The sequence below is a fragment of the Myxocyprinus asiaticus genome, chromosome 44 (assembly GCF_019703515.2).
Source record: "Myxocyprinus asiaticus isolate MX2 ecotype Aquarium Trade chromosome 44, UBuf_Myxa_2, whole genome shotgun sequence".
NCBI lineage: Eukaryota > Metazoa > Chordata > Actinopteri > Cypriniformes > Catostomidae > Myxocyprinus > Myxocyprinus asiaticus.
The window spans coordinates 10,638,081-10,661,153 of record NC_059387.1 but is presented as its reverse complement, the minus strand read 5'-3'; the positions used below and the strand labels follow the sequence as shown (position 1 = coordinate 10,661,153).

General features: G+C 36.8%; 1 protein-coding gene across 2 annotated transcripts in view; it reads right to left on the bottom strand.

Moving 5' to 3' along the window:
• pard3aa (par-3 family cell polarity regulator alpha, a) overlaps positions 1 to 23,073 on the bottom strand; it is a 689,440-nt gene that overhangs the window by 293,767 nt on the left and 372,600 nt on the right. For both annotated transcript variants that reach the window (XM_051687637.1, XM_051687638.1), the window contains exons 12-13: positions 20,433 to 20,621; positions 20,134 to 20,304 (exon numbers count right to left, since the gene is read on the bottom strand). In XM_051687637.1, coding sequence (XP_051543597.1) covers positions 20,134 to 20,304; positions 20,433 to 20,621 — 360 coding nt within the window. The remainder of the gene's footprint in view (positions 1 to 20,133; positions 20,305 to 20,432; positions 20,622 to 23,073) is intronic.

Below are 23,073 nucleotides of genomic sequence, written 5' to 3'. Positions count from 1 at the left end.
AGCAACAGGGCCAATTTAGTTGCTTAGGAGACCTGGCTGGAGTCACTCGAACAAGTTTTTTATTCTGAATGACTTTTTTTATATCACAATCACTGGACGTTTTATTCATCACTGAGACCTGGCTGAATCCTGGTGAACAAATGGCCCTGGGGGATCTAACAACGCCAGGCTGTGGCTTTTTAAATTCCCCACGGAGTTCAGGGCGAGGAGGTGGTGTTGCCACTCTTTGTAGAAACACTTTTAAATGCAGGACACTACCTATGGACATGTATTCCAGTTTTGAGGTCCAATTATTAAAGACTGACATCTTGGGTCCTGCTTTCTGTGCACTTGTGTACAGACCTCGCAGATTTAATAAGGAATTCAACCAACAAATTTCGGAATTTCACTCTGGACTGGTGTCTCGTGGTGATGACTCCTGATTCTTGGGGATTTTAATATTCATGTATGTTGTCCATCAAAACTTCTGGTAAATGAATTTCTCTTTTAGAGAAATACATTAGATCTTGTGTTATCTTATGGTCTTTGTGTATCCAACTTAGAGGTCTTAGATATTGGCATTTCTGACCATTATTCAATAATGTTTGAGTCTGTTTCTACTTGTCCTCTGCCTACATTTTCTCAGCCCTTACATCACTCCCGGTCCATTCACTCGTTTACTGCCAATCTTTTTTCAGAATTTTATCTAACGCATTTCACAGATGATGTCTTAGCTGGACTCGACACTGAAAAAAAAAATTTAATTTTATTTTTTGGATCCGGCAATACACAACAATTACAGACCAATCTCCAAACTGCCTTTTTATTTCCAAGATTTTGGAAAGAGTTGTTTATTCGCAGCTCTACTCCTATCTAAATACATTTAACATTTTAGATACGTTTCAGTCTGGTTTCTAGGTCACTAATGATATTTTATTCTCCATGGATTCAGGCTCACCTGTCATCTAAGTTTTATTAGATCTCAGTGCCCCGTTCGACACTATCGACCATAATATTCTTCTCAATCGTGTAGAATGTATGGTTGGCATCCAGGGTATGACCCTCCAGTGGATTTCCTCTTCTCTAAAAGAAAGGCCATTCTCTGTAAATTTAGGTATTTTTTTCTTCTATGTCAGCTCAATTATAGTGTGGTGTCCCTCAAGGGTCGATTTTAGGACCCTTGTTATTTTCCCTGTATATGCTTCCTCTGAGCTCTATTTTTCAGAAGTGCAGCATATCTTATCACTGTTATGCTGATGATTCCCAATTTTATTTTCCAGTGAGTGTAGACAAGAATTGTTCATCTGAGAATGCCCTTAATTGCTTCAAAGATATTAAACATTGGCTGGCAAACAATTTCTTACAATTAAATGAAAGTGAAACAGAAGTTCTAATTTTAGATTCCTCCATGTCCGCCTTACCTGGCCTGGTTGCTCAGTTAGGTCCTCTGTCGTCAAATGTACAAGATTATGTGAGGAGTCTTGGAGTGATTTTAGACTCCTCATTATTTTTCAATAAGCAGATCAGTGCTGTTGTCAAGGGTAGCTTTTTCCACCTGAGATCTATCGCTAAAATAAAACATTTTCTTTCCCATAAAGACTTGGAAATTGTGATCCACTCATATATTACATCAAGGTTAGGCTATTGTAATTCATTGTACACTGGTCTGCCCCAAACTGCGTTATCTTGCCTACAGCTTGTTCAAAACGCGCCAGCTACGCTTTTAACAGGGTCAAGAAAGAGGGATCACATTTCCCCGGTTTTAGCATCTCTAAGTCTTCCTGTGAAATTCAGGGTCGATTTTAAAATTCTGATTTTTGTCTACAAGGCATTATCTGGTCTCACGCCCCAATATATCAGTGACCTTCTACACCCTTACTCCCCCACCAGAGCGTTCAGGTCTTCTGATCAACTTCTGTTGAGGGTTCCTTGTTGCCGCTATATATCTAAGGGTGACTGTGCCTTTTCTGTGATAGGTCCTAATCTATGGAATAGTCTCCCTTTCCATGTGAGGTCAGCTTCATCATTAGCCATTTTTAAATATTCTTTAAAAACATATTTTTATTCTGTAGATTTTGAATAGATCATTGAATAGTTTGAAATGGATAAGCACATGATGTTGTATTTAAATGTTTTTATTTATTTTATGTTTTATATTTAACTTTTAATCATCTGTTTTTATGTCACTCTGTGATTTTTTTTTATTTTTTTGGATCTGTTAAGCACTTTGGGTCAACTTCTGTTGTTTTTAAATGTGCTCTTTAAATAAAGGTTTACCTGACTACGTTCATCTCTAGGAGACAGAATACATTTCCTTCCTGAGCAGTATGATGGCTGCATTGTCCCATGGTGTTTATACTTGCGTACTATTGTTTGTACAGATGAACTTGATACCTTAAGGTGTTTGGAAATTGCTCCCAAGTACGAATCAGACTTGTGGAGGTCCACAATTTTTTTTTCTGAGGTCTAAGCTGATTTCTTTTCATTTTCCTATGATGTCAAGCAAGAGGCACTGAGATTGAAGGTAGGCCCTAAAATACATCCACAGGTACAACTCAAATTCAGTACACCTCCTATCAGAAGCTAATTGGCTAATTGTCTAAAGGCTTGACATCATTTTCTGGAATTTTCCAAGCTGCTTAAAAGGCACAGTTAACTTAGTGTATGTAAACTTCTGACCCACTGGAATTGTGATATAGTCAATTAAAAGTGAAACAATCTGTCTGTAAACAATTGTTGGAAAAATTACTCGTGTCATCCACAAAGAAGATGTCCTAAATGACTTGCCAAAACTACAGTTTGCTTATATTAAATCTGTGGAGTGGTTAAAAAAATTGTTTTAATGACTTCAACCTAAGTGTATGTAAACTTCTGACTTCAACTGTATGTTTGTATGTATGTATGTATGTATATATATATATATATATATATATATATATATATATATATATATATATATATATATATACACTGGCAGCCAAAGGTTTGGAATAATGTACAGATTTTGCTCTTATGGAAAGAAATTAGTACTTTTATTCACCAAAGTGGCATTCAACTGATCACAATGTTTAGTCAGGACTACTTAAACTACTTCAAAGAGTTCTCATCAAATAATCCTCCACGTGCAGCAATGACAGCTTTGCAGATCATTGGAATTCTGGCTGTCAGTTTGTCCAGATACTCAGGTAACATTTCACCCCACGCTTCCTGTGGCACTTGCCATAGATGTGGCTGTCTTGGCGGGCACATCTCACACACCTTACTGTCTTGCTGATCCCACAAAAGCTCAATGGGGTTAAGACACATAACACTCTTTTCCAATTATCTGTTGTCCAATGTCTGTGTTTCTTTACCCACTCTAAACTTTTCTTTTTGTTTTTCTGTTTCAAAAGTGGCTTTTTCTTTGCAATTCTTCCCATAAGGCCTGCACCCCTGAGTCTTCTCTTTACTGTTGTACATGAAACTGGTGTTGAGTAGGTAGAATACAATGAAGCTATCAGCTGAGGACATGTGAGGTGTCTATTTCTCAAACTAGAGACTGTGATGTACTTATCCTCTTGTTTAGTTGTACATCTGGCCTTCCACATCTCTTTCTGCCCTTGTTAGAGCCAGTTGTCCTTTGTCTTTGAAGACTGTAGTGTACACCGTTGTATGAAATCTTCATTTTTTTTGTGGCAATTTTAAGCATTGTGTAGCCTCATTCCTCAAAACAATGATTGACTGATGAGTTTTTATATATATATAAATCATTACAATATTATTTTGCCAATACAGTGATATTATTATTTTTATTAGTTTTTCTAATCTGCATCTGCTGCCTGCTAGGAACAAACCCAGGTACCTTTCTAAAATAGGGGAAACTTCACTAATGTTTCCCCCCACTTTCTGTGGCAACAATGGGCATATACAAATTTTTAGGAGGTGCACGCTCACCTTGACTGCACATCCAGGAAACTGGTTGTGTAGAAAGGAAACTGATTGTGTGGAGCAGTGCATGCTTATTAATTACAGGCGACACATGTCCTGGGCATAATAAACACAGGAGCAGATTTGCTGTATAGAGAATGGAGACTTCACCCGCAAGTGGTGAACCAGGCATGCGAGAGATACAGGCAAGCTGCCGTATCTCTTCACATCGTGCCAAAAAAGGTATACTTGTACACTGCATAGTTGGTGAGCATCCACTCAAGATTTTCATACCTGTACACTCATGGATATGGTGTTGTGACAATAAAGGGATTTGATTTGATACTTAAAGTGACTGAATGGCAGCTAGAGAAAATAATAGTTTTGAGATTATAAACTTTAGCAAAATAAACTTCAGCACTGAATATGTTTTATATCTGTATGTATAGTGTCTAATAATGCATTGGCAATGCACACTTCAGTTTCTCTTGCCAATAAAGTTTGATATGAATTTATTCTACCCATTTGATCCTATCATTATAACAAAAGTCTACTGGAAAACGGCAGAAGATTTTTCCCACCTTTTTATTACAGCACTACAGTCCACTTATTTTATGGCATGTTCAAATCAAAAAAGTTTTTTTATACAAATAATATAAAATGTGTATAATTAATTCTATCTGCAAAAATAAAAATAAAAAATAAAAAAAATAAAAAAAAAATAATAATAAAATAAATTAATTAATTAATATTTCAACATGTACATATATAAATAATTTAAATAAATGACTGACCAATTTATTGCAAGTTCTTTGAGACAATGTATAAAATAAATATAGCTTATTTATGATTTTTTTAATGTTTGTTTTAACATAGCATACCATAATTTAATTGTGATTAATCGTGATTAATCCCAGAAAACGGTGCAATTAATTAATGTTTTTTTTTTTTTTTTAAATCAATTCACATTCCTAATAATTTCACTTTGAAATATGTTTGAGAAATTCCTCCCAGACCTTAGCAGATAAAGGTTGCCCTGTATAAAACACTAAATCTAATTCTTTTCCAAATACACACTCATAAATAATAAGCTCCCCACACACACATCTACACATTGTCCACATACATTTTCAGACTTAGGCCTCTTGATGCTGTTTATGAGGTCTTAATCCGGTGGCCCCTTTCCCCCTCTCGGACTGTAATTGCAGGTCTTAAGCTGTCACATGCAGCCACTGCTGTGTCTAGCTCTCTCTGGAGGCCTGGACAGCCTCATTAACTCACTCTACCGCATCTCTCCATTCGCATTCTCTCTCTCCCTCAGCATCCACTTGCTAGGCTGTATAGAGAGGAGATGAGCCCCTCTCTCCCTCCCACTCTAGATTCGTTGTCCCCTTGCACATATTTTCTGTCTCTTATTCAAGTGGATTAGGATACAGCTTGCCGTGGGTCAAACTGCTCAGATTTGCTTCTTACATGTGGTGCTTTAGAGCTGGTGACAGTTTATTATGTGTCACCATAATGGTGAATCAATTCATTCACTTGGGTAAGGACATTGCATAAGTACAATACATTTAGTTAAAGAGTCAACTTTCTATGCATTTGAAGTCCACTTATGATTCGAAGTTCAGTCATGAACTTGCAAGCATGGCGCAAGCTGATAGGTCCTTTACATTTTAATCTGTTAAATCAATCACCTTGCATGGTAGAGCTGATAGGTCCTTTGACATGTACAGTAATCTGTACTCTGTTAGCCAATTAACTTGTGTGCTCTCATTCTGTCTAACATTTAAACTGTTGCAGATGTTTACAGGTAAACTGTTTTCACAGGACTGTGCTCTGAGAGTTTTCAATCCGAAACCCTCCTACTGCCCTGCACCACATGTTTTGATCTGCTTCACGAGGAATGAATGTCTGATTTTGCAGCAGCTACATGTCTTGATGCAATATGTCTTATGTATGACTAATTGTGCAACAGCAGCATAATGTCTTACATGCTCAACACATTGTAATAGTGTTGCAGCAGCAGCAGCATCAGCGTAAGCAGATCTACAGTAGTCCACCAAGAGCAAACCTACCAACTTGTCATATCAACTATAACACCTTAATGTTATTCCGACAGTTGTCTTGACTGAAATAATGTTAGTAAAATTTTCTTGCAGCAAAATATTTTTTACCACGTTTCACCCTTTCTCTGATCATTAGAATTGTTACTGTACCTTTAAAACTAATATATGTAAATGACCTCTGTGGGGATTGGCTAATCTCTGTGTGCCAGGATTGTTCACAATGCCAAGTTGCTGAATACTGGATGGAAATGTATGCTGATATGTACATGTGTTATGATAATATGTTAATGAGCTCATGGTTGCGACGTCAATACCAGGGCGATTTTGGAAAATACCATGTTTGTAGCTTAGTTTCCATAAATGTGGATTGGGCAGGGGTTTGTGAATGTTAGAGTAGGTCTATTACTGCCTTCACAGCTTCCTGGCCAGTTCCTACTTACAAGCTTGAAGTTGTAATTAGCATGTAATGTGTGGTTGAGAGATTTTCTGCAATCTTATTTTTAGCTAATTAGGTGTGTAAACTGGGCTGCACGTGGACAGTACACTCATAGTGTGCTGATGACTTGCGATACATATCGGCACTAGTAGCATTGTGAAGAATTTTCTTCATATTGTATTGCTTTTCTTCATTAACAGTACACAAAATGTGCACAAAATAGATTTTACAGTCAACATTCACAATATAATATTCATTATGATCAATATCAATTTGCCATTATTATTTTATTGGCGCACCCGCTGGTAATTATGACGAGTCGCACAATGTGAACTAGATTTTTGCTACTCGACACAGTTTTTCAAGTATAACTTTGGGTTTGGGTTTGTAATTCATGAAAAAAAATTTTTTTTCATGTAGGCGCTCTCACTCAAAGACCCACGAATGGACGAGAACGGGGGCTATTCACACAGAACATGTTTTTGAGTGTGTCTGAGCTGATTTACAATCGTTTTTCTATGTAAACACGTGCTGGACAAGTATCTTTGACAGTAGCCGTTGCATTTTTTGGACACTGTGTCAAAAACTTTTAGAACAAGTTAAAAAAATGCATATCAAGACACCTGCATTTTGTTTCATTCGTTGCACTACTTCTAGCTTGTTTTTAGTGCAGATGCGATGTTCTAAAGAAGTTCAGGTTGCAAAGGGATTTCATGTGACTATTACAATGTTACACATGATTCCACATTGTTCTGCATTGTTGTTGCTGTTGTTTGTCTTTTTTTTTTTTTTTTTTGCTCTGGTGTGCTTAAGCCATTTTTAAATTATATTACACTTTTTACTTAAAAGTAGCATAGACAACCACATTTGCCATGCTATTTCCCTTTAATACATTTTCAAACTAAACACTTGTATATGCTGTTTTGATTCTCTTGATAATGAAGGCAAACCAAAACGTTTGTACAAGGTGATTTTTTCTGTAGATGATTGTCTCAGTTCACCTTGTCTAAAGAGGACACCATGACACCCAATCTGCAGATTGCCACTCTATCTTAGTTCTGTGCCCTTTGATTCAATCAATTTACCCACTGAGTTTCCCTACTGAGCTGTAAGCGGATTTGAGAGAGAGTTTATCCACTCCAAGCTGGACTTCTGCTCCCTGTACACCTTGAGTCACACTGATTCAAGTCCACCTCGTATACACATTCACTCTTTCCCATTCCCATTTTCTTCATGTTACATACTACATTTTCCATGATGCATTCGCATGAATCACTGTCAAAATAAGATGACATCAGGTCCATTTGAGGGGTCAAGAATTGGCTAGTTAGCATGGCCAAGCTAGCCCCTGCTGGTAGATGCCATAAATACAGTATTCTGTATAAAAAATAAAAAAAAATGAAAATAAAACTTTCTTCATTGACTGACAATTTTTATATTGTAAATCATTCTAGTAAAAGTTTTGCCAGTGACTGATTTTTTGGAGAACTTTCAAAAGCTGTCTGCTGCCTTTCACATCAATCACTGAACTCACTTCAACTCACTAAACTTCAAGTGTTCTTGACGTACATTTATGGTCAGAGATATCAATGAACATCCCTCATCTGACTTTGGATGAAACACAACACAAGTCATCATGTCCTCGTGTAAAGAGGGTCCAACAAAATAAATAAACTAGTGAAATACAGATCCAAAAGTCCTTCAATTATTGCTTGGCATATTTGGAGGTGTCCCATCATGACCCACTTCATCCTGCAGAGTGGCAGTCTGCCTCTACACTAATAAAACCATAATTTACCAGTCATGTTGATTGATAGCTCTCTCAAAACACAATCAATCAGACCTCATTTCAGCAGGACAGTTTTCTGTCACTAGCATTGCAACTTCCTTCCTGATGTCAGCTCTCATAAACTTCATGTAGACACAGACTCTTTTTTTTTTTTTTTCTTCAGAGGATGCTTATTTAATAAAAAATAAATAAAAAAAATAAGGGATGTACTTTCAATTCTACACTACTATCAGGGAGGCTAATGAATTAGATCACCTACTGTACAAACTAGAGTTTAGGTCTGAATTCAGATCAACTGAAATCAATGGGGATGGCGCGTCATAAGGAAACGGGTGCAGAAAAAATGCAAGACGTAAGACGAAAGTAACGCTCAGTCGCTGTGACCAAAGTTGAGGAAATTGCAACTTTTGCTATAGATAGAGCGCAACAGTGCCCCACCCACTTATTCAGTGTCTGGATTCAGTGAAGCATTTTCCCCATTCATTATTTCAATAGACATTTCTTAAAATCCTCCATAAAAGAATTCTAAGCTATGAACCAAACCAACCAGCTCCAAGGTGAGTTTGAAAATCAGACAAAAAGACAAAAGGTACTTACCCTCTTTCAGGAGGGCACAAACTACAATCCCATGAAGCATTGCAGATGATGTATTTGAATACAAAATGAAGGAATAAGTATAGAATTATAAGTATAGAAACAAAATATTATAAGTTTCTTGCAAATATTCAGATATGTTCAAAGCACATATTCAGATATGTGCTTTGTGCATGACACAAGTAATTTTGCAACAATTGTTTACAGACAGAGTTTCATGTTTAATTGACTATATCACAATTCCAGTTGGTCAGAAGTTTACATACACTAAGTTAACTGTGCCTTAAAGCAGCTTGGAAAATTCCAGAAAATAATGTCAAGCCTTTAGACAATTAGCTTCTCATAGGAGGTGTACTGAACTGGAGGTGTACCTGTGGATGTATTTTAAGGCCTACCTCCAAATTCAGTGCCTCTTTGCTTGACATCAAGGGAAAATCAAAAGAAATCAGCTAAGACCTCAGAAAAAAAAATTGTGGACCTCGACATGTCTGGTTCATCCTTGGGAGCAATTTCCAAATGCCTGAAGGCACCACGTTCATCTGTGCAATAGTATGCAAGTATAAACACCATGGGACCACGCAGCCATCATACCGCTCAGGAAGGAGACACATTCTGTCTCCAAGAGATGAACGTAGTTTGATGAGAAAAGTGCAAATCAATCCCAGAACAACAGAAAAGTACCTTGTGAAGATGCTGGAGTAAACAGGTAGACAAGTATCTATATCCACAGTAAAACGAGTTCTATATTGACATAACCTGAAAGGCTGCTCAGCAAGGAAGAAGCCACTGCTCCAAAACCGCCATAAAAAAGCCAGACTACAGTTTGAAAGTGCACATGGGGACAAAGATCTTACTTTTTGGAGAAATGTCCTCTGGTCTAATGAAACAAAAATGGAACTGTTTGGCCATAATGACCATTTTTATGTTTGGAGGGAAAAGAGTGAGGCATGCGAGCTGAAGAACATCATCCCAACCGTGAAGCATGGGGGTGGCAGCATTATGTTGTGGGGGTGCTTTGCTGCAGGAGGGACTGGTGCGCTTCACAAAATAGATGGAATCATGAGGAAGGAAAATTATGTGGATATATTAAAACAATATCTCAAGACATCAGCCAGGAAGTTAAAGCTCGGTCGCAAATCCAGGGCATGCTGAGTGACTCCAGCGAGGTCTCCTAAGCAACCAAATTGGCCCAGTTGCTAAGGAGGGTAGAGTCACATGGGGTAACCTCCTCCGCCACCCAGATTGAGATGAGTCACTACGCCACCACGAGGACTTAGAGCGCACTGGGAATTGGGCATTTCAAATTGGGGAGAAAATACCCCCCAAAAAAAGAAATATTGTGCTTTGGTAAAACTTTGAACTTGTCTTGATCAGGAGCGGACTGAGAAGAGAAATCGGCCTGGGAATTTACATAGAAACTGGCCCAAAAGTTGTTGGGTGGGGGGGGGGGGGGGGTAAGTTTGGCCCAAAAGTTGTTGAGCGGGGGTGGGGGGGGGGTGGTGCGGATGGGATGGGTCGCTGCATATCGCTGCCCCCTTCGGCATATTGCAGCACAGTTTTGTGGCCTGTTCTGCATAATGCGGCGGCCCATTTCAGCTTATCACAGCCCATTCGGCCCCGTTTTGACGCCGGCCGGCCCACCGGGAAAAATCCCAGTTCTCCCAATGGCCAGTCCGCCCCTGGTCTTGATGCAAATTCCATACGTTCAAAGAATTCCAGCTCAGAAGTGTGCATATATTATTTGGTTTCTTCAGTGATTGCGGGAAAACCGCTTAGCCATGCAGAATAACACTGAATATATTTTAGTTTCATCTAGAAGAAATCAAACTTTGAATGAAAAGTGGACCAGAGGGTCTCTCGCAGTTCTGCACCCACACCTCATGAATATGCATGATGATGGGTGTGTTTTATGTAAATTTACACATAGGGTTTCCTCCCTGCCGAGTAGATGGGAATATGCACAAAGAATGTGAATAACCAAAAACAAAAGAAGAACTCCTAGGAGAGAAGAGAGCAAGGAGGGCTGGTGAAAGTGGACATTTACAGTAAAAAAAAAAAAATAAATAAATAAAAAAATAAAAAATAACTTTGATATATTGATCTGTTTCTCACCCACACCTATTAAATCACTTCTGAAGACATGGATTTAACCACTGGAGTCATATGGATTACTTTTATGCTGACTTTATGTCCGTTTTAGACCTTTTGGACACCATTCACTTGCATTGAATGGACAAAAAGAGCTGAGATATTCTTCTAAAAATCTTCATTTGAGTTCTGCAGATAAAGGAAAGCCATACACATCTGGGATGGCATGAGGGCGAGTAAATGATGAGAGAATTTAAATTTTTTGGGTGAACTGTTCCTTTAAACTAGCATTGTCAAGCTCAATAAAAAAATAAAAATAAATTATTTAAAAAAATCCCCATATTAAACCAAAATGCAATGAAATTAATTTCTCTCATATCGTAAACACTCAAACATAATGACACCACTATGTCACAGAGCAACACAACTCAGTTAAACAGCACACAAGAGGCATGGCGAACTAATTGGACACACTCAATGCAGGGAAATGTATTAATTTCTCATTTCAATAATCCAATGCCGATAGGCTCAGATGCAAAGCTTTATGAGTGCATTCTACAACATACGCTTTCAATTATGCACAGTCCTCAGAGGCTGTCTTTGAACACTCTGTTGAACTTTGATAACTTCATACCGAAACTTACATTAAATAGTACTAAAAGCATTAAGTAAGATAATAATTCAAAACTATTTTTATTTTTTTTAATTTTTTTTTTTGTCCTTTACTTGAACTACTTAAAGATTAATATTGGGTTTGCCCCAAAGTTTTACAATAGCAAAAAGTAATGGGGAAAGCTGAACTTCAAGAAACATAATGATGGGTAAGCTTTTAAAAGTATGTTAAGAAATTAACTGAAATGAAACGAGAATTTTAATTGCCCGAGAACATATGACATTATATTAATAGAAACAGAAAGCCATCGATTGGAATCACTGCTTCTCTGAAGCTCTGCTTCAATTATTGAACTGAAGAAGCAAATGCAATGACCAATCGCACATTACATCATTATCTAGGTCGAGACGATCCCTACTGAAGTACAGCACTGCTTCAATTTCTGAAGGCAGCCAGAGAGAATGAGAGATATAAAGATATTTCAGCTTCAGTTCTCATTCTGAAAACACTATTTCAGACAAGACTGAGGATATCTTTTAAAAAGTCAGTGGATGATTATTAAAACCCTTCATTTACTATTCAAACCTCTGAATCTACTGTAATTGTGACAAAATCAGGTCACACTTTCATGTCAAGTCTTGCTAAGTTTTGTCCATAAGCCAAAAAAGCAACAGCCTTCATTTACAAAGTTAAATCATAAAGTAATACTTTAATTTCAAGAGATAATTTTTTAAAAACTAAATGAATAGTATAAAATGGTATTCAGTAGTATACAATAGTATATAGCTAATCATAATTACTACAGACTAACCCTAACTCAAACACTTAACCCCCCCTTTTTTTTTTTTTTTTTTTTTTTGGCATTTGTAGAATAAAAAATAAATACATAAACAAATAAATTAATAAATAAATAATATATGAGATTGTCCCCAAATATCCCCAAAGGGAGGCTAAGTCATATTTAGCAAACATTTGAGGACAAATTTGTCTCCTAATGATAGCTAAGTACCAGGGCCATTTCTAGCTATAAGCGGCATAAACAGCCGCTCAGGGCCCCCGAGCCCCACAAAGCAACGTTGATTTTATTTTATTCATTTTATTAATTTTTTTATTTATTTATTTTTTTAGGCAGCTCTTATGGCTCAATTAGACAGTTCTAGGGGGCCCCCTTGTTGCCCATGAGGGAAGGAAGACTATAACTGCAAGGAGAGTGTTGTAGCTAGATGTCACAGGCACAGGCCTCCAAGTGCAATTTCGCTTAGGGCCCCCATATGCTCAGAAATGGCCCTGCTAAGTACACATACACACACACACACACACACACACACACACACACACACGTTGGTACGGTTATCCTTATGAGGACTCTCCACAGACATAATGATTTTTATACTGTATGAACTGTAATTTTCTGCATTTGTACATTTTCAAAAATAAATAAATAAATAAATAAAAAAACATTGTTCAGTATGTTTTTTTTTTTTTTGTTTTGTTTTTTTTAAGCTATTTGAATTATGGGGACACTAGAAATGTCTCCATAAACCACATTTATAGCATAATACCCTTGTAACTACCAGTTTGTAACCTAAATAAATGTCCTCGTAAACCACCCAAACCTGCCCACACACACACACAGAGTGTGAAGCTAGGCCAGGAGACAGTGATGGATCTTATTCATTTTAATGCTGGCCTCTGTGCTCCTGCACTTGCTGTATGACAACAGCAGACTGCCACCCATCAGAGAGAGCATGGCTGCTGTCCCACTACAGAAAATCCCTGATTCTCTCCACTGCCCCTGCAATCTCTCCCAACCCATCATTCTCTTCTTTCTCTCTCTTTCCTTATTTCAGCATCGCATTGGACTCTCTCTCTCTCTCTCTCTCTCTCTCTCTCTCTCTCTCTCTCTCTCTCTCTCTCTCTCTCTCTCTCTCTCTCTCTCTCTCTCTCTCTCTCTCTCTCTCTCTCTCTCTCTCTCTCTCTCTCTCTCTCTCTCTCTCTCAATGCTGCATCAAAGCATGGTTTGCCAGTACCAGGGTCAGAAATTAATCAGACCACAGAAAGTGGTAAAAATGCCACATATTACAAATGTGTTGCAAAAATGTCCTGGAGTGAAATACTGTTTTTTTTTTCTATCCAAAATTGTATAAATGTTTCACAAAATTCTATTCTATGCCTATCTTTTTATAGATTAAGCATGGTTTTGTCCCTCTGAAGACATTGTATTGACTTGCAGCTGTCAGTTATCTGTGCTCACGGTCTCAGAGGCGAATGTTGTAAAATGTGCAGCTAACAGACAGCTATTTTTTTTTTATGGAAAAACTAAACGGCAAAAAAAAAAAAAAAAATCCCAAAATTTGGACAAACCTGAAACAGCGTTCAACATCTGTTATGACACTGAAAGAAGGGACGTGTTATTTAACATAGAGATTGACCATTTAAAATCTATTCAAGCAGAGGCTTTATTGTGTGCGAACTGGCCCATTCAGCAAAACACAGCAACATGGTGCAAGTTTGGGGCGGGACTTGTACAACCAATGAAAGATGGGGATTGATTTTTCTGGAATCTTTTAGTAAACATGATTATTTTTGCAAATCTATTTGGTGATGATAAAAAATACACAAACTTCAGGTAAAAAAAAAAAATATTCAAATTGAGAATTTATTTCAATTGATTGACTGACTTAAAGCATTTCACATAAATTAACAACACACTGTGTACTTTTATATGATAAGAAAAAAATAAAATGCCACTGAAAATCAATTCCAGGGTGCAAATGTTGTCTCCTAACAAATAAAGTTAATTTCTGACACAACAGGGGTCCAGCTCCAGCTCCAGTTTGAAGTTTGATCAAGGGGATGTAACCAACCATCCTCATCCACATTTGATAGACAGATAAGAGAGACCTTCAGTCTGGGCGATACTGAAGCGATGGATGACCTTGGTTAGGAAGAGTGGGAGAGTATGGATGGCACGTGTGTGTATGTGTGTGTGTGTGTGTGTGTGTGTGTGTGTGTGTGTGTGTGTGTGTGTGTGTGTGAGAGAGAGAGAGAGGTGACAGGAGCTCAGCGTGAGGTCTGTGATTCTGAAAGGACTAGCAGCAAGAGGCACCAATCAACTCCACACAACTGCTAATAAAGACTGATTTGAGCTTGGCAGTGTGCTTCTGGTGTGTTTGTGCGTGTGGTTGTTATTTTGTGTTTCATGCTCGTCAGTGTTTCCAGCGCCTCTATCTAAAGTGCCATGGCAAAATAAATTACATTTTACCCCAGCTGTGAGTTTGCAGTCTGAATTTAATGTGACAAGACAGAAAGACTGGACACCACAAAATAATACAAAAACAATATACAGAAAACACATCTTTCTTTTGTATTGTATTTGCTGGCTGCATTCAAAAACAAACATACAGCGTGGCCAGTATAGTTTGATTCATGAACAAATGACTCTTATGGGCTGGTTCTTTTAACGAATCGGTCAAAACGACTCATAAACACACAATTTATTAGTTTAAATCATTCTAACAAATTCAAAGCAGTTACTGAAATAACATCTGACTCACTGACTAGATGTTTATATGCCAAACTGTAGTTAAATAAATATTTTCAAAAAAGACTTTTGTTGTAATATGTTGTAATATGTTATTTAAATTTTTCAGTAAAAAACAAAAAAACAAACAAAACAAAAAAAACATTAAAAATGTTATTTTCATAAAAAATAAACAACAAAATATGTAAATATATCAATACAAATACAAAAATAATATGCAATTTAAATAAAACAACATAATATTAACAACAATATTAACAACAATAACAATAATATTGTTAATCATAATAATAATAATAATAATTATTATTATTATTAATAATAATAATATTAATATTATTGTTGTTATTATTATAAACATAATGAATAGACAATTAAAATGTTTAAAAAAACACATTATTTTTAGTATAGTTAAAACCAATGGGTCCTACAGTTTATGGTTCCCTCGACAGAAATAAGAATAAATGGAGACCCTTTTCAGAAGTTTCCTTATTCTCGTACGGCTCAGTCACATGAAAGCCTCAGAACACTAAAATCGCTTACCGCATATTTGAACTGTGCTCGGATTTACCAAGTAATCAAAGTCTGAAATCAAAATTCAGAAAGGTCAATATGAACTCAAACTTATTTCATAAAATTCTTCCAAGATGACATTGTCTGAGTTATACTATCTATATTCTATACCCTCCACATTGTATAGCTCTATATGTTTAATGCATTTTAACAATTCTCTCATTTGTGTCTACTTTTATTCCTCCTAATAAATCTTTAGCATAAACATCTGAGACAAAGTTTATACCTTAAATAAACATAACTGAGCACTGCTTCAGTTTTCTTGAGCTATGAAAGAGCAACCTCTGAGTAATCCCATTTTCCTCTGGGAAATACACACCAATCCAATACACTTTAAAAGCAAGAGTGTGCGGTCGCTGACTGCTGTCAGCTCATTTCCGTAAGCAGTCATCATTCCCCATTTCATCTCCTCATCCTAACGCAGCGGCTTCAATGTGCTTGGCATATATTCTTTAGAAAGATAAGTGTTAGATTACACTTTCAGATGTTATGACTCAGTGAGGGCAAAAAAACAAAAATGAAACATAAACACACATCCAAACGATTGCATACGGGGAAAGAGAGGGGGATGGAAGAGATGCCATTTGAAATTGATATTTGATATTTCATAGAGCCATCTCTTATCAGTATAAATCAGCATGAGCATTTCAGCGGTCAAATTGCTTTCGATCGCAATCCACCCCTCACACCCCTCATGTCACTCGCTCGCTCTATCTCTCTCCGTCTCCTGTGGCTGTCTGATAAGAACTACTCACTTTAATTCACTTTTTCTGCAGACAAACTTCCCTGTCTGCACACAGTACTGAACTTTGTCTGTCACACATACTGAGGCCCTTTTCATCTTAATGTAGGGAGAAAAAGTCAGTCCGGAGCTCTGTACCATATAATGTAAGAAAGACAGGCCGCAAAACCAAACTCCAGCACTTTTTAGGGTGTATTCACACTACAGATTTTGGTACAGACCCAAGTCCATTTGATGCTTTAATACTTTTGTGATACTATTTTCATGATACTTCAGAGCTCAAGCTTTAAAGTGATTCAAAATCAACTGTCACTGTACTGAAAAGATGGACTGGGATTTGCAATAAAACATCATCTTTTGCATTCCAAAATAAAGTCATACTAGTTTGAAACAACTGAAGAGGCTGGTTTACCCCTATGTCTTCGGCCTATTGATGAGTTGAATGCATTCACTAACAACTGTTTTAATCAAAAGATAATCACCATCACCTTAATCATGTACATTTATTCAGGTGATATTAAAATTATGAATGTTGCAGGTCATCTGTGTATTTGTCCTCTGAGGGGTGACTGAGGGTCTGACCTATGTCAGGAATGGAGTAACTGTGCTAGCTCATTTAGCCCGTCTCCCAGAAAACAAATATACATGAAAGTTGTAATTAATTAATTGATCAAAGTAAGTAAGAGTTGTATTTTGTTTTAGGTCATTAATGTTTATTAATAAATAACCACATGTGCAGTGGCAAGAAAAAAGTATGTGAACCCTTTGGAATTACCTGCATTTATGTATAAATTTGTCTTAAAGTCTAGTTTGATCTTCATCTAAGTTAAAATAATGAACAAACACAATCTGTTTTAACTATTAACACACACACACACACACACACACACACACTATTGTATTGTTATTGTACATATTGAATACATCATTCAAACATTCACAGTGTAGGTTGAAAAAAGTATGTGAGCCCCAAGGCTAATGACACCAACAAAAGCTAAGTGGAAGCTAATCAGGAGTTGGCAAACCTGGCACCCAATTAATGAAACAAGATTGGAGGTGTGAATTAGAGCTATTTACAGAAAAAACAAAAACACATAAAAAAACACTCATTTTGAGTTTGCTATTCACAAAAAGCATCTGCTGACTTAGTCCATGACTCGCCAAAAAAAAGAGATCTCGGAAGACCTACAATCAAGAATTGTTGCTTTGCATAAAGCTGGAAAGGGACTCTCCCTAGAAGTGGCATCCAGCCAAGATGACTCAAAGGGCACATGGCAGAATGCATAATGAGTTCAAAAATAACCCTATAGTGACAGCTAAAGACTTAAAGAAAACATTGGAACTGGTTAACATCTCTGTTCATGAGTCTACTCTACAGAAAACAGGCATGGTATCAATGTGTTCCAAAAAAATAAAACTAAAAAAGGAATTAACATTGCATTGAAAGATAGCCTATGTTTTGTTCTGTCTAATGATGCCATTGTAGGGATTGTTTGGAGTTTTAAGAATCATGTGACTAAGTGTATGCCAGTGTATCTAAAAGGAGACTCACCTCTGACCTGTTTCTGCTGACCAACTTGACTTAGTGTTTTACAATTATAATATTTGAATGACGGCATTCACGTAGATGAACAGTTCACCATGTTTGGATAGTTTCCAAAAATTATCTGTACTGTTCCCCTATCAGAAATCTGTACTTGTAAGAGAGGATATCAGTTCATTTGCAAATGGCTATACTTACTGTTGTTTCAGTAATCTAAGTTAGTTTGAAGTTAGATCCTCAACTCATTTTCTGTTTTTGTCTTTTGGAAATGGAAATTTGGAGAACTTTGTCTTCAGTAATCCTTCGTATTGAAACTCAACTATGACTCCTGGTCATCATTGTCCATACTGGTCTTTTTACAGGGTATAGCTGTATTCCCCTACACAACATTTTCATTTTGGATGATCAGTCCCTTTAAAGGAACACTTCACCCAAAAATGAAAATGATCTCATCATTTAATCACCCTCATACCATCCTAGAAGTGTATGACTTACTCTCTTCTGCTGAACACAAACAAAGATTTTTAGAAGAATATCTCAAAGGCCTGTTGCACGAAGCAGGTTTCAGTGGCTAACCAGGTAAGTTTGAGTTTAGTTTGAGAAAACTCCAGAGGAGGTTTTATTCCGGGTTACAGATCACAAACAGATACTGAACCAAACAACTGTGAGTAAAGACACATCTCTGTGTGAATGAAGTCACTCCCCCTCTATCTCATACTACAAATGAAAGTGTAAATAAAAATATAAATGTATATATTTAATTAATTTAGATGTGTATATATAATTATGATTTAATATCTTAGACCTATATATTAAGAACAAATATAAAATAGTTTATTTTAGAGATTGGTAAACCTTGTATCTTTTGAGCAACACAATAAATAAAAGTATTATGGAATTTCTCTGCATTTCTTTACATACTGTACCTGCATGCAGTGTGTAATGCTGAAAACCTTGTAACATAGAGTCTTATATATATATATATATATATATATATATATATATATATATATATATATATATATATATTATATATTATATATATAGAGTCTATATATATATATATATATATATATATATATATATATATATATATATATATATATATATATTATGCTTTTACAATTAAAAAAGCCTGTTTGTTCTTATTGTAAACCTACAGGCCATAAATTCAATTACGCATTTTATTCAGTTATTTAAAAAAAAAATTTCCAGCAGTCACCTCAAACTTTAATGGCAGCAGTGTTTCTTCTTGCTGTGTACATTTCCAAATTCTGCATATCTATATAATGATCTTCAGTGGAGACTTAAATGAGAAGTAAATTGTGCCGAATCTCTCCAAGCTTCACGCATTGGCTATTCTTGGCAAACGTCACTCATTCATGTGCACAAGCTTCAGGGTTAATCATGAACTCAGGATCTATGTCTCAGCTGACAGAGAATGTTTGTAGCGGGCATCTTGAGATTGCTCAACCCGATCCAAACTGGTTTGGTTCTATCTGGTTTTGTCAAACTGAAACTTACTCTGAAAAAAAAAAAAAAGCTATTCAACTAGCTTTAAGCAACAGGCCTCAGCTCTTTTGGCCCATGCAATGCATATGAATGGTGGCCAGAACTTTGAAGGTCCAAAAATCACATAAAGGCAGCATAAAAGTAGTCCATACAACTCCAGTGGTTTAAACCATGTCTTCAGAAGCGATATGTTAGGTGTGGGTGAGAAACAGATCAATATTTAAGTCCTTTTTACTATCAATCTACTGTCATACAGCCCTTCTATGCGTGACCATGAGAAATTAACTAGTCTTAGTTAAAGCAGTAAACTGAAAGGGGATAAAATACACAAGTATAAAAGTGAAGCAAACAATGCTTTCCATTTTTGGCCATTACTAACAGTGACGCAACTACTCACGGTGGCTCTCATATTGATAACTCAAAACGTACAGTGGTTTGAGGCAAAATATTGCAATGTGATAAGAAGCCTGCCTGCGGGGGTGGAATCAAACTCAGATTTGAACCAAGTAATCGAACCAAAGGTGAAAACCGCTTTTTTAAACTTTGTATAGATTTATCCTGCGAAAGGTTGCTTAAAACGAAGGGAAACAACTATCTTATAAAGTGCAGTGTAATTTAGGCCTATGTTTTTAATTCTGCCTTCATGCAACTTGTCTCTGTTTTTCTTTCTTTGACACTATAATGTTTGTACTACTGTTTTACTGGAAGGAATGCTAGCATTTCATGCTATGGGCATTAGATAACTAACCTCTCCTCTCCCTGGGACCCAACGAGCCACGATGAGCTGAATCATGCCTCTCTTGTTGCCCTCTATGGACATGGACTTGCGGAGGGTCTCCATTGCTTCCTGGTTTGTCTTTTCCAGTAAAGATTCTCCATTTACTGCTATTAGCTGGTCATTAACCCTCAACCGCCCATCCTGTGATCACATATATAAAGAACATATTTCAGTAACAAGAACCATCCTAGAAATTAACATAAAAAAATAAAATAAAATAAAATGTCCGAGTGATGGGTCTTGTAGCCAATCAGAGAGCAGCTGGTCACCTTGCAAGCGGCTCCTCCAGTGATTATAGACTTGACGAAAATACCCAGGTCAGCGTGGCTTTCTTTAGATCTGTTGCCCTTGACGCTGACCCCCAACCCTGCTGAGCCCGAGTCATTGAGAGGAATTTCAAAAGTCAAAAACTTTCTCGTTCCATCCGGGGTCAAAATTAAGTCATCTTGTTCTGCTTTCTATAAAAACAAAAGAAGAACATCAAGACAATATTGAGAAGTTAATCTACAAAAAGTACATAAAGGTAACAAAAGGTACCAAAAATATGATATTGGGAAAGGAGGAAATTTATAAAATGAAAGGTATGTATTTATTAATGGACGGATACAGTAGGCAGAATGTGATATTGTATCCGCTATAAATTGTGATAATTTCAGTCAGATTATTACCAAGGGAACCAAAGAATAATTTAATTAAACTTAAACATTAATAAGGCACATATGAGACTTCAGTAAAAAGGTTGTTAAATATTTACATTGTCAAGATAAAATGAATAAGTGAACATGAAAAATAATTACTGTACATTGTCATACACCTAAATTAATTACACAATTGCAATACAAAACAATACATAATTTTATTGAATTATGCCATGTTGTTTAGAGATATTTTTTGGGCCAATCAAATCACAGTGCCAAATCAAACTCCTCCAACTCTTTTTTTTGGGAGAGACAAAATATTTTTCCATACAATAAGCTACTTTTTTTTTTTTTTTTTTTTTTTAGCAAGGAAGTGATTAAATGAGAAATTCATTGAAGAAAACCCCATTTGTATATCACTTCCATGCCTTATTTGTAAAAGTAATGTGCTTTAAGAATAGCACACGCATACACACAGTGGCTGAAGAATGTCAGGTGCTTGGCGTCAGCACAGCTGCAGAGAGCAAAGAGGCAGGAGGCGAGTTATAGAGACTCAGCCAAGCGTTCAGGTGAGGCCCCTATCTCACCTTCATTTCATAAGATACCTCACACACTTACACCCACCATCATCCTGTGCCAGAGTGGTTTCCATGGCAACCCAGGTGGCTCTCAGTAGACAATAGTAGCTCTCGGGTTAAAAATCAACAGCCAGGTGAATACGCTGGTAAGAACACATGCAGTGCTTTCAAATGTGGCCAGTAACTTAACCGGCCATTTACTACCTGTCACACCATCAACAAGTGCACAAAACAATAACAGCCTTTTAAGACTGACACCATGAAGTGGCTCTCATTCGCTCGCTCTCTTACGGCCAGAGACTGCAGTGAGCTGGCCCTGATATCCATTACAGATATAAACGTGGACTTTTTTTGAATGAAGAGTATGTTTGTGATTTTTAGTAGAGCTCTCAGCTTTGACAGATGTGCATTTTTTGCCAACTGCTCCATGCCAACAGAGAAATATGAGTTCCGAAATATTTCTAGCATTTGGAGAAGTTTAGCATTCGCTAAAGTCATAGAGCCTCATCAATTACATATCCGTATTTTATTATTAAAAAAAAGTAGCGGACTTATTTAGAGAAGCTTGCTGTACAATGTAGTGTAAAAAGAGACATTGTATCAGGCCAAAGTTTAGGTGCAGTTCACTTGGTTCTTTTTCTTGGCAAGATGACTGTTTCTTATTGCAAATAACTTGTTAAAAAGGAAACAATTCAAAAGAAATAGACAATTACCATTCTACTTTACTGCTTGTGTCAATCAATCAATAAATGGATCAAAGAACCAGTCAATTGAGTCAGACTTACAGAGAATGTCCACAAGACATGGCTTGGATCTTCTGTAATGTAAGTGTATGTGACATTTTTTTTTTTTTCCACCTGTTTGTGAAATCATACTTCTGATTGCTAAGAAACCACTCTATAACTCTGCACAGACATTTTGACAGAGGAAACCTGTTAACTGGTATTGGAGATGGCCGGTGAATGGTGCTACAGGTTGGTAAGCTGGGCCTAAATCCCTGGACAATGAAGTTATGCACCTGACATTCTATCATCTGAGCTATCTCAACTCTCTGCAGACAATAGTTAAAAAAAAAAAAAAAAAAAAAAAAAAACAAACACTGTAAAACCTGTGAAACAGTTTATTTGAAGGTCTGAAATTATGTTATGAAAAGCCGGTTCATTTTCACAAGCATTTACAACACTGTAAATTTAATTCACACACTGTCAGAGAAAAGTGCCCCACTTTATAAACCGGCATCCAGCTCAACCATTGTGTTCATGAGTAATTAATTAATTCATAAGCAGACTGGATGGCGTGCATTCATTACACCCTTTTGTTTCCAGAGTAAGCTTGAATGATACTGTCAGTGTTCAAACAATGGAGATAACACACTGTCTGAACACAGTATACAGAGACAGTATACAGAGAGAGAAGAGCAGATAGGCCAAATGCCACACATCTACCATTTACTCTAACTCCACTGTGGCATTGTGAGAGAGAGAAAGATGGAGAGAGAGACAGGGTTCTTCTTGCCTTGAGAATTTTCGGCAGAAGCCGAAGAAAACTTTTGAGTCACCGAAGCCAATTTTATGATACTCATCTTCCTTTTGGCACTTTACAAATGCTAAATATACTTCCCATGTGCTACGCAGATGTGCGTGGGGTGATTGAAGACTGGTTTTGCGTGCATGTCATGCGATCCACCGAGAGCA